General features: G+C 36.2%; 1 protein-coding gene across 2 annotated transcripts in view; it reads right to left on the bottom strand.

The window, feature by feature from the left end:
• LOC127649757 (zinc finger protein GLIS1) overlaps positions 1-18,467 on the bottom strand; it is a 49,715-nt gene extending 31,248 nt beyond the window's left edge. For both annotated transcript variants that reach the window (XM_052134983.1, XM_052134982.1), the window contains exons 1-2: positions 18,419-18,467; positions 4,930-6,072 (exon numbers count right to left, since the gene is read on the bottom strand). In XM_052134983.1, coding sequence (XP_051990943.1) covers positions 4,930-5,982 — 1,053 coding nt within the window. In that variant the 5' untranslated portion in view covers positions 5,983-6,072; positions 18,419-18,467. The remainder of the gene's footprint in view (positions 1-4,929; positions 6,073-18,418) is intronic.
• Between the last annotated feature and the right edge of the window lie 69 nt (positions 18,468-18,536).

Consider the following 18,536-nt stretch of genomic DNA (forward strand, 5'->3'; position numbering starts at 1 on the left):
TATAATATTTATAATTACATTAAAATACATGATTATTAAAATACATAGACTCCATTGTAATTCAGGCAATGTCTTTTTAAATGGTCAATGTCATTAAAAATATTCTAATACATTGTTTTTAATGTGATTTTAATTAAAAGATTGACAGCAGCAGCCATGCTTCAGATCGTTTGTGAGTCATTCTTAAGGATTTAGAAGTCCTCAGAATGACCTCTAAGCTGTGGTGGGTTTAGGAGCTACTTTTAGCTTTAAAATGCTTTATGAATTACAATTTTACGAATTCTAAAATTAGGAGTGCCACACCCCTAATTTTTAAGAGTTGCTCCTAAATTTCTGCGTTAGGCTAAATTTAGCCTTAAGACATATTGTGAATACAGGCCTAGAACTCCCAAAAGGAGATAACGGTAGTATAAATGTAATCCATCAGGCTTAGTGGTTTACTCAGTGACTTCTGAAGCAATCCAGTTGGATTTGGGTGAGAACAGACCAACCTATAACTCCTTTTACACTTGGTTAAACCACTGCAGTTTGATGGATTAATTTTATGCTGCCTTTATCTCCTTTTTGGAGATCTGGTCACCATTCACGTTCATTGTTTGAACCTACAAAGCTGAGATATTCTTCTAAAAATCTTTGTTTGTGTTTAGCAGAAGATGGGATGGCATGAGGGTGGGTAAATGATTAGAGTTTTCATTTTTGGTTGAACTATCCCTTTAAGAGTAAAGACAGGAAGCAGGATGGTTATACGCACGAAAAAAGAAAATCCACACTGTCATTACATAAACTGCAGCGACATTAGGAATTGCAGTTTGTGTTCAATTTGCGTTTTTACTAGACTTTTGGAGTTCACATAGTGTGCTGCTGTGTGGCAGGTGCTTTTTACACCTAGTGCAAATAGTCACTCCAAAAAATCTATTTATATGTTAAAGCTACCTCTCTAGCGGTTAAAAAATAAAACTGCATGCATCTTGCGGAAGAATGTTGTTTTGGTTGTGCTTCGGCTTTGCTCCTCTGCACGGATGAATGTGGTTTGAGGCACCGGTTTACACATGTATACAGGACATCTTATCAGAGCGAATGGACACATATATAACAAAAGAAAGGAAAAGATGGATATCCGAAAACAAGTAATCTGAGCAGGTAAGTGCCATATCTAACAAAAGTTAGGCAACATCCTTTAACATTAATCATAACGATTGCTAGTCTGATAAGGTCAAACTTTGTAAAGTTTTTATAACTGCTGGATATTCTGTCCAAATAGACCACGACAGTAACTAATTTATAGATTGTCATTGTTACCAACCAGTGGTCAACATCAATTCAAGACTTACATGTCCTTGGCAAGCCTAGGACTAAAGGATTTATTCATATAAGTTATTGCTGTTATAAAGAAAAATTCACACGTGAAATGTTCAGTTTCTACAGTATACTATTTTATTTCACTTCACACACACATACAGATTACACAACTATGCATAAGCCATATCAATAAAATATCTTACCTGTTGAGTAAGAAAAAAGCCATCTCTGGGTCATTTAAATCCTTTCAGTTTGCCAACACTGAAAAGCCAAGACGACGTTGATTCAGGTTTTATTACGAACTCTGTAACTTTCCTTTTTGCTTGTAGGCTCTGCTCCGTTTGGGGTTTCTTTGTTTTTACAACCGGTGATTCCCCGGAGGTTTGCAGTTGTGATTGATCCATGGTCAATTTTTCTCATTCGTTGTGACAACAAACTTTCAGCTTCAGCGATTCCCACACCATACACGCACTACAGTAGCCGGATCTCATTTTCTCTGTACACGGATATGACGTGACGCGCACAGGCGAATTACAGTGCCTTGCGAAAGTATTCGGCCCCCTTGAACTTTTCGACCTTTTGTCACATTTCAGGCTTCAAACATAAAGATATAAAACTGTAATTTTTTGTGAAGAATCAACAACAAGTGGGACACAATCATGAAGTGGAACGAAATTTATTGGATATTTCAAACTTTTTTAACAAATAAAAAACTGAAAAATTGGGCGTGCAAAATTATTCAGCCCCTTTACTTTCAGTGCAGCAAACTCTCTCCAGAAGTTCAGTGAGGATCTCTGAATGATCCAATGTTGACCTAAATGACTAATGATGATAAATAGAATCCACCTGTGTGTAATCAAGTCTCCGTATAAATGCACCGGCTCTGTGATAGTCTCAGAGGTCCGTTTAAAGCACAGAGAGCATCATGAAGAACAAGGAACACACCAGGCAGGTCCGAGATACTGTTGTGGAGAAGTTTAAAGCCGGATTTGGATACAGAAAGATTTCCCAAGCTTTAAACATCCCAAGGAGCACTGTGCAAGCGATAATATTGAAATGGAAGGAGTATCAGACCACTGCAAATCTACCAAGACCCGGCCGTCCCTCTAAACTTTCAGCTCATACAAGGAGAAGACTGATCAGAGATGCAGCCAAGAGGCCCATGATCACTCTGGATGAACTGCAGAGATCTACAGCTGAGGTGGGAGACTCTGTCCATAGGACAACAATCAGTCGTATACTGCACAAATCTGGCCTTTATGGAAGAGTGGCAAGAAGAAAGCCATTTCGTAAAGATATCCATAAAAAGTGTCGTTTAAAGTTTGCCACAAGCCACCTGGGAGACACACCAAACATGTGGAAGAAGGTGCTCTGGTCAGATGAAACCAAAATCGAACTTTTTGGCAACAATGCAAAACGTTATGTTTGGCGTAAAAGCAACACAGCTCATCACCCTGAACACACCATCCCCACTGTCAAACATGGTGGTTGCAGCATCATGGTTTGGGCCTGCTTTTCTTCAGCAGGGACAGGGAAGATGGTTAAAATTGATGGGAAGGTGGATGGAGCCAAATACAGGACCATTCTGGAAGAAAACCTGATGGAGTCTGCAAAAGACCTGAGACTGGGACGGAGATTTGTCTTCCAACAAGACAATGATCCAAAACATAAAGCAAAATCTACAATGGAATGGTTCACAAATAAACATATCCAGGTGTTAGAATGGCCAAGTCAAAGTCCAGACCTGAATCCAATCGAGAATCTGTGGAAAGAACTGAAAACTGCTGTTCACAAACGCTCTCCATCCAACCTCACTGAGCTCGAGCTGTTTTGCAAGGATGTGATGTCTCTCGATGTGCAAAACTGATAGAGACATACAAAGTATTAACTTAAGGGGGCTGAATAATTTTGCACGCCCAATTTTTCAGTTTTTTATTTGTTAAAAAAGTTTGAAATATCCAATAAATTTCGTTCCACTTCATGATTGTGTCCCACTTGTTGTTGATTCTTCACAAAAAATTACAGTTTTATATCTTTATGTTTGAAGCCTGAAATGTGACAAAAGGTCGAAAAGTTCAACGGGGCCGAATACTTTCGCAAGGCACTGTATATACGTATGCAATTTCCCGTCGAAATCCATCCCAACAGCTCTAAAATACAAATAATTATTATAGGTTTGTCAAAGTGTATTTGGGTAAAGTTATGACATGGTTTGGAAGATGGATTTTTGTTGCACTCTCATTAAAAACATTTTGTTATTTTTTAACAAAGAAAGTTACGAAGTGTAGCTTTAAGATCGTCATGACTTAAAAGCAAATTTTTTATATTTATTGTTCACATAGTGGAAGCAAATAGAGAGCCACATAAGTATTTTATATCTTCCTGACAGGGGCGAAAATTTCATCAAAATGTTGGGGGGGAAAACAAACATAACAATTCTCAAGAGCAATTTTTGAAGGGGACACCAAGGGGTTTTTTGTTGTTGCCCCGTTTGCATTTGTATTATTTTATTTCTTAAACAATAATTTTAAGAATATATCATTATATTATTTACAATACACATATTTTAATGATATTTTAGGGGGGGGGACAACCCTCAGATAGGGGTACTGACCCACCCCCAAATCCCCCCCGCGATTTCCGCCTATGCTTACTGAGTCATTAAAGCAAAAACATTAAACCAAAATAAAAACACAAAACAGTAAATAGATTAAATGATATCCATGGCATCACTTAAAAAGAAACACGTTTCTTTTGTTGCTGATTGTGAAGAATATGAAACACAACTTCATCAAAGTATTCAATAAGTTTTAGGACACTGTTTTCCCTGCCTACAATAATATCATTGAGCACGTCAAAAGAGACGGAACAGTGTTTAATGGGATTTGAGGTTGTTGTAACTAAGCCAAAATCTTTGCTGTTCCCCAAACACAAACTGTAATAATCCTTCTCTACAGTTGTCAAGGAAAGAGTAGATAACTTTGACAATCTCCAAGCAAGTAACTCTAAAACTTCTAAATACTCCAAAATCGGAAATGCATCCATCTTTGGAAATGAAGACAGATTGGGTCCTCATGCCAGTATTTCTCCATTATAAGCTCTTCTATCACAAAACTGGAATGGTCTAAACTAAACTGTTTGTGGTTGTTAATCCTTGTTGCCTGATAAGAGCTACAGCATATGTATTAATCAAATGTAATGTGCTCATTTTCTGGCATATGGCAAGTGAGTTTAAAATAGAAAAGGGTACAAAATAGGTAAGAAATTAATCCAATGTGATTTTCTTTTCCAACAAAGTGTCAGTGAAAGGAGGTACTTAACAAAGAGAAAATATTGTTTTTCCACCTCCATAGGTAAAAGTGTTATATATGCCTATTTATTTTCTTTTAATGTACATGCAAATGTGAGGCACGTGTAAAAAAAAAAAACTACAAATCATAGCAAAAATATATATAATACTGTATAAATGTCAGGAGGGGGTAACATGCATTTGACTAGCTTCTTTTTATACTATCTCAATCTTATGTTAAATGTTATATATGTCAAACATATCTAATAGCTCTAAAAAAGCATGGGTTTTGTGACTTCCTCCATTTGTGGATAAAATCTGGATATAAATATGTAACTCACCATGCACTTGTTGGGTTTCTCACCAGAATGGACTCTCATGTGAATAAGCAGCTTGTATCGAGCATTGAAGGGTATGTGCCGACGGACACACCCTGCCCAGAAGCAGGTAAAGTCCTCCCCTTTTCGCTGATCTATGTGAACTTTCTCTATGTGCCTCACCAGTTCTTCTTTCTGCCCATAAGTAGCCCTACAATCACTCCACCGACATGGTTGTTCATCCTTCAGATGGCCATTAATTTCCTCATTTCCATGCAGCCTGCTCAATCCCAAGCCATTCTTGCATTGATGCAGTATAGAAAGTTCCTGAGATGGCACTGTCTGACTATGGTAAACATTAATTTGCTGGGTTTGTTCCTTGGTTGCATTTGAGTCAGAACAGAAATACTGAAGCAGTTCCTCCTTGTTTTCAAACTGTAGAAGCTTCTTGTTACAAATCTGAAATTCAGCAACAGGTTCCTGTTTGGGAGACCTGGGAAACAGACACCCATCTGGAGGTTTTTCCTGCGGCTGCTGTGTACAACTGAAGAGAAATTCATGTTGTTCCTCAGGTGGACCACAGAGAGTTGAAATAGATGGAGAATTCTGATACAACTCAGTCAAAGAGCCAGGTGAGAGGTTGGAGGAAGGAGAGAAGAAGGATGGTGAGAAGCCACTGAAAGATGACATGGACACGGAAGAGCAGAATAAGGAGGGGGACAAGGTATCAGTAACTTGTGATTGGTTATCTCCATCTGAAAGAGTGAAGGATGATCCACTCTTTACTCCATTGATATATGACCCAATGGCTCTTTCCGTGGAACAGACCATATCAAATTCATCTGTTCTTGTCGACACAGCATACTCAGACAGGCTGCACATCTTAAGACCATCCATGTGAATTGCTTGATTTAAATGGCCATTTAAAAAGTACTCATCATGATTGCTGTGGCTAACAAAGCCACACTGTTCCAGCTGTGCAACTGCAGGACTAAGCATAGTAGGCCTCATAACATTCTTTGAGTTATTTTCCGTACAATTGGAGTTGTATGAGCACATCCCTCTGAATGTGAACATTCAAACTTTCATTGTAGAAATTACTTGGTGGGTTCTGGTCTCTCAAATGGGTTTCCAGTAGTGCCACATATGTGATGATTCCAAAGGCACCTGTAATTTACATCAATAATATTGAAGATTTGGACCATGACTTTTGGAGATATCAGATCAAGTGTTTAAGATGTACTAGTGTATGTTAAGGATGAATTTATGCTGTTTCTGGAGTTCTGTCTTTCCATCTAAACTTTCCCAGAATGAAAAGCTGAAGGTTTTAAGGTTCAAGGTGCTGTAAGCAATTTTTTCATTGAAAGGTATGCAAAAAAATTCCTTCTTCTTGAAAGGTATTAATGAAATAAATGCAATGAGATATCTCACCTGTCTCTCTGACAGCACTAAACTCTGTAAACAGCAAACAAATATGTGTCCATGAGCAGCGGTCTCCGATGCTTTCTGCCTGTCATTTATTTTGTGCGTACTCATAGTATTGTGGTTGCAGCAAATTATTGAGTCTTAATGCCATTTTTATGTCATGTTGTTCATAACAGTTGTCAGTTGAGGGCAACTGTTATGAACAACATGACATAAAAATGGCATTAAGACTCAATAATTTGCTGCAACCACATTGAGTTGTTTTTGACAACTGTTTCTGCTCAATGTCGGTCTCAATAAAGCTCATTTGGCATCTTTGGATTGTGGGACTTTGGAAAGAGGTGAGGGGCTAGTTCAACGGCTCAGCTTGTGGAAATTAAAGAATGGCTAAAATCGCTTAAAATAGTTTAAAACATTTTAAAAATGCTTTAAGTTTTAAATGAATAAAACTTGCATACCTCCTGACCCTAAACCTTAACCTCCTGATACCCAAGCGTGACTACAATGTGCATTTTCTATTTTTGTTTTTATTTTTAACTAGTAGCCCTTAAGACACATGCAAAAAATGCTAGAGACTTCTAGAGACTGTGCGTGAAAATCCCAGGAGATCAGCAGTAACAGAAATACTCAAACTAGCCCATACATGCACTAAAAATCATGCCACGGTCAAAATCACTGAGATTAAATTTTTCCCCTTTCTGATGGTTGATGTGAATATTAACTAAAGCTCCTGACCCGTATCTGCCTGATTTTATGCACTGCACTGCTGCCAAATGATTGGCTGATTAGATAATCACACTTGTATGCAGGTGTACAAGTGTCCCTGAATGTACAGATTACCCATGTCTGCCAACCATGTTGAGTGGTCCAAAAATCATCTACAGACTGAAACTGATTTTTTTGACCGTATGATAGGAGCAATGCACTTGGCTGCATAGGAAAGCTATAGGATGCTCCCTTATTAGGGAATTACTTTACCTCCAGAGTGCTGTCTGTCTGCACTGGTCTCAGAACAGTTTGAAATGCATCTTATTTTAATCCAATTTCCATTTAAAGCCCCTGAAATCAACATTTTCCAGTTTTTATGCATCCATTGATTCTCAGTGTGATAATGTACAGTGAAATTAGGATACTTGTAGGGAAAATTTGCCTATATTACACATACTTTGTCATTGTGTTTAACAGGGTGCTGTTTCACAATAAATCCATGCAATTTTAAAAATGGCATATTGGATGAAACTAGAGATTTTACTTTACTCTTCTGACTCAAACAGGGTTTAATGTGAAATCTTAATAAGGTTTCTTACCAGATGTAGTTTTGTTGCCATTTCTCCAAAAGACAAACTCAGCTGAGATCGGCACTATATTGTTTTGTCAAATAACTTGGTGCATTGAAAGTTCAACCCTTTAATGAGTCTTCTGTCTCCCTCAGGATGTTATACCTAAACCTAACCAATAGTGTCATAAAAAGCAAATGTGATATTAAAAATGTAATTACTAGCAACAACGTTGTTGTAAATGCTGATTATGTAATGCAAACATAAAATATTGCCTTACAAGTCATACACTATAGTAAAACATTTTTAATGTCATAAGATTGTGTGAGGAACAGGGTGAAAAGCACATGTTTATGGATTGATAATCTGCCGTTTCACACGTGATTAGTGTTAAAGGAAATTTAGTGTCTAGTGTTCATTTCACCAGGAAACTGACGCAATATGCACAACGAGCTACGTAGAATTGATCTCGCAAATATGTAGATGTAATAACGCGATTCTATGAAACCAGCCATTTTTGACAGCACACACTGTACTCTCATCACAGCTGTAACAAAAGGAACATATTATGTACTTATACTAGGCTGCTATACTAGCTTGCCCATCACAGTCAACCAGGGTTGGAAGGTTATTTTTTTAAAAGTATTCTGCTACAGATTACAGAATACATGCTATAAAATGTAATTTGTAACGTATTCCATTAGATTACTCAAGGTCAGTAACATAATTTAAATACTTTAGATTTCTTCAGCACTGACAGATTTTTTCTTGTTTTGAATACAAACAATTAAATAAAGTAAAAAATACACTTCAATGTAAAAATACATTCTCTAAAAAAAGCCAAAATATTTTATGCAGTTTTGCGACTCAAGTAAATGTAAGATACATTTACTTGAGTCATAAAACTGCATAAAATATTTTGGCTTTTAGGGATTTTTTAGATATTTTTACAAGAAATAAATATTTTTTTTTTAAGAATACAATGTTTGCAGTACATCTTTGCCCTAATACCAAAAATCTTATTAGAGAAAAAAGTTATGCTATAACGTGAATTGTCTTCATAGAATTCATTATATGATATAATCGTGCCGACTAACAGATGCATGTAAAGGCAAGAAATAGCCTTTTAGCTTAACTGTTCACTTTACACAAGGTTAGTACTCATATTTATGAAACAAATCATAAGAAAGTGTTTAACTGCTTTTCAAATGCTCTTTGGATCACATCATTTATATGGATAAATGTTTTCCAAATAAATAGACTAAATATTAAATTAAAAAAATTCGTAATCGCTTAAGTAATCAAAATACTTTTTAAATGTAACTGTATTCTGATTACCAATGATTTAAATTGTAACTGTAGGGGAATACAGTTACTAATATTTAGTTTTTTAAATACGTAATCCAGTAAAATGTATTCTGTTACTCCCCAACCCTTCAGTCAACCAGCTAAAGCAGACTTTTGAACCTGAGGAACAAACAAATTTTTTCTGGTGAATATTTTGACTATATTGGTTGAAATCTCTGGCAGTGAAGGATGCTGAGATGTGGTAATAGAGGCAGAGCTCTCTAATATACCACATCCCTCAGCTAATGAGTTCCAGGCCTGGAACAGTGGGGAAGGGGTCTTCAAAAGGTCTCTCCTGTCCAACAGTCACACTACTGTGCTGAGACAATGCATGGTTTAACACTCTGCACACATTTTCTCAAGTGTTCTAGTGATGTGCTGCCATGATGACCCCACTAGCTACGGCCCTGCACAAAGGTGCTGAACCACGTATAGCTACAGCTTTGACTGCATGCATCAAAAGGGCAAAAAAAAGTGACCAGATGTGAATCTCTACAACTCTTTCATAAAGTGATTGAGCCTAAAAACAAGAAAATAATCATATATTTATGCATTTGGCAGACGCTTTTATCCAAAGCGACTTACAGAGCCCTTATTACGGGGACAATCCCCCTGGAGCAACCTGGAGTTAAGTGCCTTGCTCAAGGACACAATGGTGGTGGCTGTGGGGCTCGAACCAGCATCCTTCTGATTACCAGATTACCAGTTATGTGCTTAGACCACTACACCACCACCAACACCTAATTAATCATTCAGGCCTACTTAAAGGTGTAATCCTTTAAGTAGGCCTGAATGATTAATTGAAATAAAAATTGTGATATGACAGTGTGATTATCAAACCACAAAGGCTGTGATTTAAGTAGTCAGCACGTGCTGCTCGCTGCATGTGTACAGCTCTTCTCTCTGTAGTGTATTATATTCAAAGCATGAGTGAGGCTAATGAGCTGAGCACATTACATTTACACTTACTTTAAATTCACATATTGCACACTTGTGTAATTCAAATATTGGATATACTCAAAGTTAATATCCAAATCTAAAGTAACCTCATAACACCAGATTTTTGTGGACAGAGGAGTGGATGAGTGCCAGGGCCAGCGTGTCCTATAAGCAATACAAGTGGCCACCTAGGGATCCAACGTGCCTTGGGAGCTCCAAGAGCACGTAGTCAATGTTCAAACCATAATAACATCAAGAAACATTAAGAATTCTTATTTTGAAATTTCCCATGGCTCAAAGCAATTCATCGCATGCATACGTGTAGCAATAATCATTTTATATTCAAATATAAATTAGATGCAGAAAATAAATAATGAAAAAGATTATTTTGTGGCTATTTGAGTCATGGCAGAGACAGCATTAGTTTGGGCTTGTCACATTTTGTCAGGAATAATCTGGGGAAGGAATCCAAACCCTGCTTATACAAAGTACTTAAAATATAATATAATATATATATATATATATTTCAAGTAGTAATACTTTTCTTAAAGTCTTACATTTAAAATGTACTATCATCATGGCTCATTACAATCATTGTTTTCTTTAAATAGGCTACAATGGTTTTCTCTTGCAGAATAAGTGGCAAGGAATCAAATTATTTAATTAAAAAGTTGACTAATATCTAACAAGAAAAAGTGAATGTATAAATAATTTTTACATACCAACTCAGTATCACAGATTCTAATCAATGTTTAGACACACACACACACACACACACACACACACACACACACACACACACACACACACACACACACACACACACACACACACACACACACACACACTTTAAAAACCCTCAATAAATTACATTTTAATGACTAATGTTAAGATAATGGCTCTTATCACTTATATCGTCCTTTGGACGAATATAATGAGGTTGGTTTCCTACACATAAGTAAGGAATTTAACAAGCATAATAAAATAATTAGAACTCTCCATATACTCATGAGGACACATAAGATATGGTAATGGAATGACTAATGGATTTATTCAGTGTAATTGGCCTAACAATTTCTCTTTTCTCAATTTCTCAAAACTCTCTTGTCAGCGTTGGCACTCAGAGAACGTTTTTATCAGACTATTTTCTGAAGACTGGACAAGTAATTTTTCACTAATGTGTTATTGACAGTTTCACTCTCATCCCTAAAGAGCACAATGAAGAAACACTCTTTAAGTCATTAAATGCAATGTATCATAATTCTGTTCAGATTTTACACAAACACTTTAAAATTCCTCTCACTCTAGTGCTGAGTGACAAATTATAGTAAACACCTCACCCCACCAACCAGTTTTCTGCTAAATTAAATTATAATAAAAAAAATTGTATATAAGAAAAATATTCCTGTAAATGGTTTCTTTGTTACTTATAAAAATCTTCAGAATTACACAGAATGAAATTACTTGCCAATCGCAATATAAAAAAAGTTAATCACTCAGTACAACCTATAATACATACATTTAGTTTTATGACATTAGTGCCATCAACAGCTATATTTTCCATCTTCCACCTATTTAGCATTTACATAATTGTATTTCTTTAATAAAGCTATTCATAATTTAAATAACCTCCTGTTGTTCCAAAGCCATATGACTTTCTTCTGTGGGACACAAAAAGTAATTAGGCAATATGTTACTATAAGTCACTTTTCACTTTCATTGCATCTTTTTTTCATACAATGAAAGTGGTGACTGAGACATTCTGCTCACTAGAGCGGAGTGATACAAACAATGAAGAGTTCCAGTTCTGTTAAACTAAATATCAGCACTCTTGGAATGCTGCTAGTCCAATCAGATTAGAGGACTAGAACTAACTATTGTATTACACACTGATCTGTTATATATATAGATCAGTGGTATTACAGTATATTAACTAGAGTTGCCAGAATTAACGCGTTAATTAACAATAATATTGATATATAGTGTTTTGTTTTCTTTCCTAAAAAAGAAAATAAATGCATTTTGATAGTAAAAGAAATATATTCAGTGTCAAATTCCAGCACTTTCAAAATCTGCTATTAATCACGATTAATTACAAAACAAAATATTAATGGACTGACATTACTAACACAAACTAAACACCCTCTTATTAAAACCCCTGGAATCAGACAGGATACTCTTACAAAACATTTTGCACCTCAAATAGTATTGCCAGAAGAACTGGATATATACAAAATTGTTACCTGTAGAGTCAAGTGAGAGTGGAAACGGTTTAGTCTCACATTACTGGTTGCTGGTTTTTAAAGCAATGACAGACAGACGCATCATTAAAAAAAAAGTCGACCACACTGCCAACATGCGAGTTCCAAACATTTAGAAGCAAGTGCAAATTGGTGAGAAAACTAAGCTGAACTCCAAAGCCAGGAAATTCCACTAAAATGACAGTGGTTGAATCCAAACCGCTAGACATGGATAGAGCTTCTCTACAACTTACGGTGTGTGGACAACAGAGCTGGAACTTACACATCTGCCAATGGCTTGGCCCCTTAAGCAGATGAACACACTGTAAAATACAACCAGTTAATTGGTTGTGACTTGTATTGCATATTTCAATAAAAATATTCTGGTTCTGGCTGAGTTAAGATCTATGATTACAGAGTAACATAACGAAATGTTGAAATTAGGAGCAACTTGAGCTCTGGCGGTGAACAAACAAATGAATAACAGCTGATTTAATTTAAGTAATTATGTTTGCCCTGCATAGTAAAGTGAATCGTTTAAGGTTTAGTTTGTTTGCACTGCAAGTATAGAGTACAACCAATGGAAGACCGGGGGATTTTTCTGGAATCTACTCTAAAACAGTGATTATTTTTACAATTTCGTTCTGTGATGCTAGCGGGGCAAAATTTACACACACTCTAGTTTTGAAAGACCCCTCAGCTATAAAAAAGCCTCCTCTCCTGTATTTCCAATCAGGCTTCCAAACCCCAGCTCCTTTAACTTTTCGAAATGTAAATAAATCTTTAAAATATATATGTGTGCTTCTTCAGGGGTGTGGAGTACGAAGGGCAGATGAGTTTTACCAATGAAATACACCACACAAATAAAAGCAATCAGAGCTCACAAGTGTTGCATTTCTGGACTTGTATAATGGGGTTTTTGGGCTTGTTACATTGAAAATATCTGATGATCCCCTATGGTCTTCTTGTTGATCTCAGATCACATTTCCAAGAATTCCATTTTTGTGATGTGCCAAAACTTCCTTCAGTTAAACAACAGCAAGACAGATGACATTGTATTTGGCAACAAACGCAAAATTCCCTCAAACAAGTTCACTCAAAACAAGGTAAGACTGCATTTAGCTATTATGCCACCCGCAGCTGGAACCAGCTCGGGTGTGCTCCAACAGTAGCCACATTCAAGTCTAGACTGAAAACACATCTGTTTATCTGTGCATTTATTCACCGAGCACTGTGCTGCACTTACTGATTGTACTGCGTCATTTTATTTCTCAATTCTTTTTATTTTTATTAATTTCATAATTTTTTACTGAATTTATTATATATTTATAATATTATATATATATTTCTTGTTCTTAATTGATTTTAAATTTTATTTTATCTTCAAATCAAATCACTTTATTGTCACACTAATATGTACACAAGTGCAACAGTAGGTGAAAGCCTTGTGTGCAGTTCCGAGCAACATAGCAGTCATGACAGTGTTGTGTCGGAGCTCACAACGCAGCAACCATACTCAGCACCATCTTGAGTTTGAGGTTTGGAAATTATACCCAGGTATTTTGTATTTTCTTTATCATTTTTATGTAAAGCACTTTGAATTGCCATTATGTATGAAATGTGGTAAATAAATAAAGTTGCCTTGCCTTTTAGGCATGATGGCCCAATATGTGAGGTTGGGTTTTTTAATGGTTAGATCCACAGTCAACTGGAACCTTAAAAGCCCTGTTTTACCATCCTTGTCAACACAATCATCATCACATTCTATTTACTTTATGAGCAAACCCAAACCACAGCAATACAAATATCCTAGGTAGTATAATGTTTTAATACATTTACATGGACATGAATATGGATTTGACAATCACTGAAGAATCTGAACCTTTTTAGATTATTAAAAGGCTAAAAAAATAATACTGCAGTGATTACATGGACCACTGCAACAATGCAGACTGAAACTATGCAATGTTCAGTATAATAGCCGTGTTAAAAACAGATTAAATCAATTTTGAAATGCCTCAAAATCATTCAAGGAAGCTTTGGGTACTATCATCATGTCTGTGTGATGAGCAATTAACCAATACATAATAATGCATATGAAATAATGGAACAAGACTTGTTAACCTTTTCATGAGTAGGATCTAAATTCCCCTGCAGTGCCCCCTGGAATGACATATTTTTGCACATGACACTGTACAGCTGATAGAGGGGGGCAGAGACTGTAGACGACTATTTATATATTTTCATTTTCATTTCAACACGCATAGGAGGAAGATTGTGTTTGATGTATTGACTGTGCACATAAGACCTGTAAACTTTTTATCGTGGTACTTTAGTGATGAGTTGGATGCATGTACACTCACCTAAAGGATTATTAGGAACACCATACTAATACTGTGTTTGACCCCCTTTCTACTTCAGAAATGCCTTAATTCTACGTGGCATTGATTCAACAAGGTGCTGAAAGCATTCTTTAGAAATGTTGGCCCATATTGATAGGATAGCATCTTGCAGTTGATGGAGATTTGTGGGATGCACATCCAGGGCACGAAGCTCCCGTTCCACCACATCCCAAAGATGCTCTATTGGGTTGAGATCTGGTGACTGTGGGGGCCATTTTAGTACAGTGAACTCATTGTCATGTTCAAGAAACCAATTTGAAATGATTCGAGCTTTGTGACATGGTGCATTATCCTGCTGGAAGTAGCCATCAGAGGATGGGTACATGGTGGCCATAAAGGGATGGACATGGTCAGAAACAATGCTCAGGTAGGCCGTGGCATTTAAACAATGCCCAATTGGCACTAAGGGGCCTAAAGTGTACCAAGAAAACATCCCACACACCATTACACCACCACCACCAGCCTGCACAGTGGTAACAAGGCATGATGGATCCATGTTCTCATTCTGTTTACGCCAAATTCTGACTCTACCATCTGAATGTCTCAACAGAAATCGAGACTCATCAGACCAGGCAACATTTTCCAGTCTTCAACTGTCCAATTTTGGTGAGCTCTTGCAAATTGTAGCCTCTTTTTCCTATTTGTAGTGGAGATCAGTGGTACCCGGTGGGGTCTTCTGCTGTTGTAGCCCATCCGCCTCAAGGTTGTGCGTGTTGTCGCTTCACAAATGCTTTGCTGCATACCTCGGTTGTAACGAGTGGTTATTTCAGGCAAAGTTGCTCTTCTATCAGCTTGAATCAGTCGGCCCATTCTCCTCTGACCTCTAGCATCAACAAGGCATTTTCGCCCACAGGACTGCCGCATACTGGATGTTTTTCCCTTTTCACACCATCCTTTGTAAACCCTAGAAATGGTTGTGCGTGAAAATCCCAGTAACTGAGCAGATTGTGAAATACTCAGACCAGCCCGTCTGGCACCAACAACCATGCCACGCTCAAAATTGCTTAAATCACCTTTCTTTACCATGCTGACATTCAGTTTGGAGTTCAGGAGATTGTCTTGACCAGGACCACACCCCTAAATGCATTGAAACAACTGCCATGTGATTGGTTGATTAGATAATTGCATTAATGAGAAATTGAACAGGTGTTCCTAATAATCCTTTAGGTGAGTGTATATATAAGACTGTATGAGTAACTGTTTGAGCGAAAATAAATTACAGACGCTTGACCACAGACGCTTTGTCGACACGAAAGTCGATGTGAATCAGGCATCTTGTAATGTAACTGGCTGTTGCAGAAACACAGATGTGTGGTGCTACTCTGCAGATCTCAACCATCACATACATTTATTTAAGCATCAACTATGGATTTATAAATACTACAAACTTAAAAAAATAAAAAAACAAACATTTCAGAATTTACCATGATTAGATTGCATCAAGAACTTTGTAAAGCGAAATAACATTCAGCATCTTATCGTTGAGCTATGGGACAGCAGTTGAGCTGTGGGTCAGCAGTCAAGCCCATTGAAAACTTTTTCCAGTCCTCATAATTGTAGCACCTTTAGCCTTTATATCTGATATCTCAGTTCCTCAACGCAAACCATGCTGTGTAAATAGTGTGAGGCTATGAATTGCTGGCAATTGCTGGCCAACTTTGATATCATAAAGCATCAAACTGTTGCTACTTTAGCCACTCCATAAAAGTCCATAGTGAATGAAAATCAAACACATCCTTTTTTTAATAGAATTAACTAATAGAACCTTATTGTAAAGTGTTACTGAAAACTTTATAGGATGTGGGATGTTTTCCCGATCACAGATTATTTTTTCCCCAGAGGTTTTCAACAGTTGAACATAGGTTTTATAATAAATAGGTTTTATAATAATACTGCTATTTAATCTCAAATGTATCCAACTTAAACAATAATTTAGATGAACTAGGACCAGTAAAGTGTCTTCTCACCAACACTATAGACAGCAAAACTCTGTGAAAGTTTTCAGTGACTAAATTGCATTATTCACTATATAGTATTCTCATCAGCGGTGCTTAAATGATATGATCCAAAATAATTATATGATTATCCTCATATAAAACAATTAAAAATGGCACTGGACAAGAATAGGCCAAAATGCAATGTGTGGTCAAGTGAAAGAAAAACAAAGCCTCTTATTTTTGTTTTATATTAATATCTCACCCAAAACAAAGCAGAGGGCAACAAAGAAAGATTTCAGCACTTATGTGCACCTTTAACTACATGGCTTGTTAGATTCAAAACAACTATAAAGTATATCTTCAATAAACTTCTTTATCTTTCCCACGGACCATTTCAATAAATCGGTCTGTTTGGTGTTTTTATACTTAAAATTACATCAAATAACCAAATAACTAATTTAAGTTTCCTGAAATTTGAACATATGTATGGAAAGCCAAAATGACTTTTGATCATTCACAGGATGTGAATGGTTCATATCAACAATTCAGATTTCAATAGTTAAAATGTTAATTCTTGATATAAAAAAATGACATCACTCGCAGGAATACACACTCTTGATATCAAAAACTGAATTTAAAAACCGTCATCCTTGATATCCTTAACATAACTGCATTTTCACTTCTAGAATTTCACAATATCTAAATATGTATGGATATATAAATGTATTTCTCACATATGAGCAATGCACTTCTTACTTGTAAATAATAAATTAAATTATATCACATTAAGTAGTTATATGGTTACTAGTTCAGATGTCTATTCTTGATATCAAAAAATGTATTGCTAGTGGTGAAAATGATATATTTTTTTTAATCTTTGTTAAAGGTACGCTCAGTAATATTTGTTTGGGTCATCTTGGATTTACACTGACACCTAGTGGCTCGGATGCAGCATAATTTAAATTCAATAGTTTTCAGATTCAGTTGCCATTGTAGAAATGTATTATTCACAGTCAGCCATGATTACTTTATTCAATGAGTGAAAGTGTCAAACAACAGGATGGATACTGAGATTAAGCAAGTAGCGTCCATCTGGTCATGTGATTCTAACATGGCAGCCCCCATGTGCAGACCTTCGTGTAGAATAAAACGGCTTTTATAAAGTTACTGATATGCAGTCTTCATTTTAATATGAGTGGGCACCAGTTAGATTTTGTATTTAAGATATCAAAATGGATTTCGGATATCAATAAACTGGACAGTAATTAAAGATATCTAAAAAAGGATTATTTTTTTACTACAGTAGTTACAATTACTTAATAGATATCAGAAATTAACAATCTCAAAAATGAGTATTTTTTTTACTAGTTGCAATGCAGTTCTTGATATCAGGAATGAATATTTGCACTTGTACAATTATTGATATTAAAAATAGCAATTTTTTACTAGTAAGACGTGTATTACTGATATGTGAAATTGGAATTTCAAAACAAAAAATAACGTTTTTGCTAGTGCAAATGTAATTACTGATATCAAAACAAACAAACAAAAAAAATCATTACAAGTAACTACATTCCTCATATCAAGCATTAGTATTTTACCTACACTTTTATTGATAAACAATTTCACATCCTGCGAATGATTAAAGGTCAATTCGGCTTGCCATACATATTTCCTGGAAGATGCCCCAAGAGTGAAATCAAGCGAAGCCCATCTATATGAACAAAATTTCCTTGAGGGAGTTCCACAACCAAAACCCATTTTCTTAATCACATAATGTAATATTTTGAACCACGAACTGATCCCAAAATACCATAGTTGGTCTCTGCATGTTGCAGAGTGGTAGGTTATAGTCATTATATCTACTTATCTATCAGTCACGTATTTGTCTGAATCCGAGACTTATTGGTGTTTTTCATTATAAAGTGTATAAGCAATAAACTTACCCGATGAATCACTGTTGTGCTCCCACTCTCCGCTGCTGCAGGACCAACTTTAAACCAACTTTAAGACAGATCATCCTTCATGTGCAAAGACCAAACCCATCACACCAGACCCACCCTG

The sequence above is a fragment of the Xyrauchen texanus genome, chromosome 9, assembly GCF_025860055.1.
Source record: "Xyrauchen texanus isolate HMW12.3.18 chromosome 9, RBS_HiC_50CHRs, whole genome shotgun sequence".
Lineage (NCBI taxonomy): Eukaryota > Metazoa > Chordata > Actinopteri > Cypriniformes > Catostomidae > Xyrauchen > Xyrauchen texanus.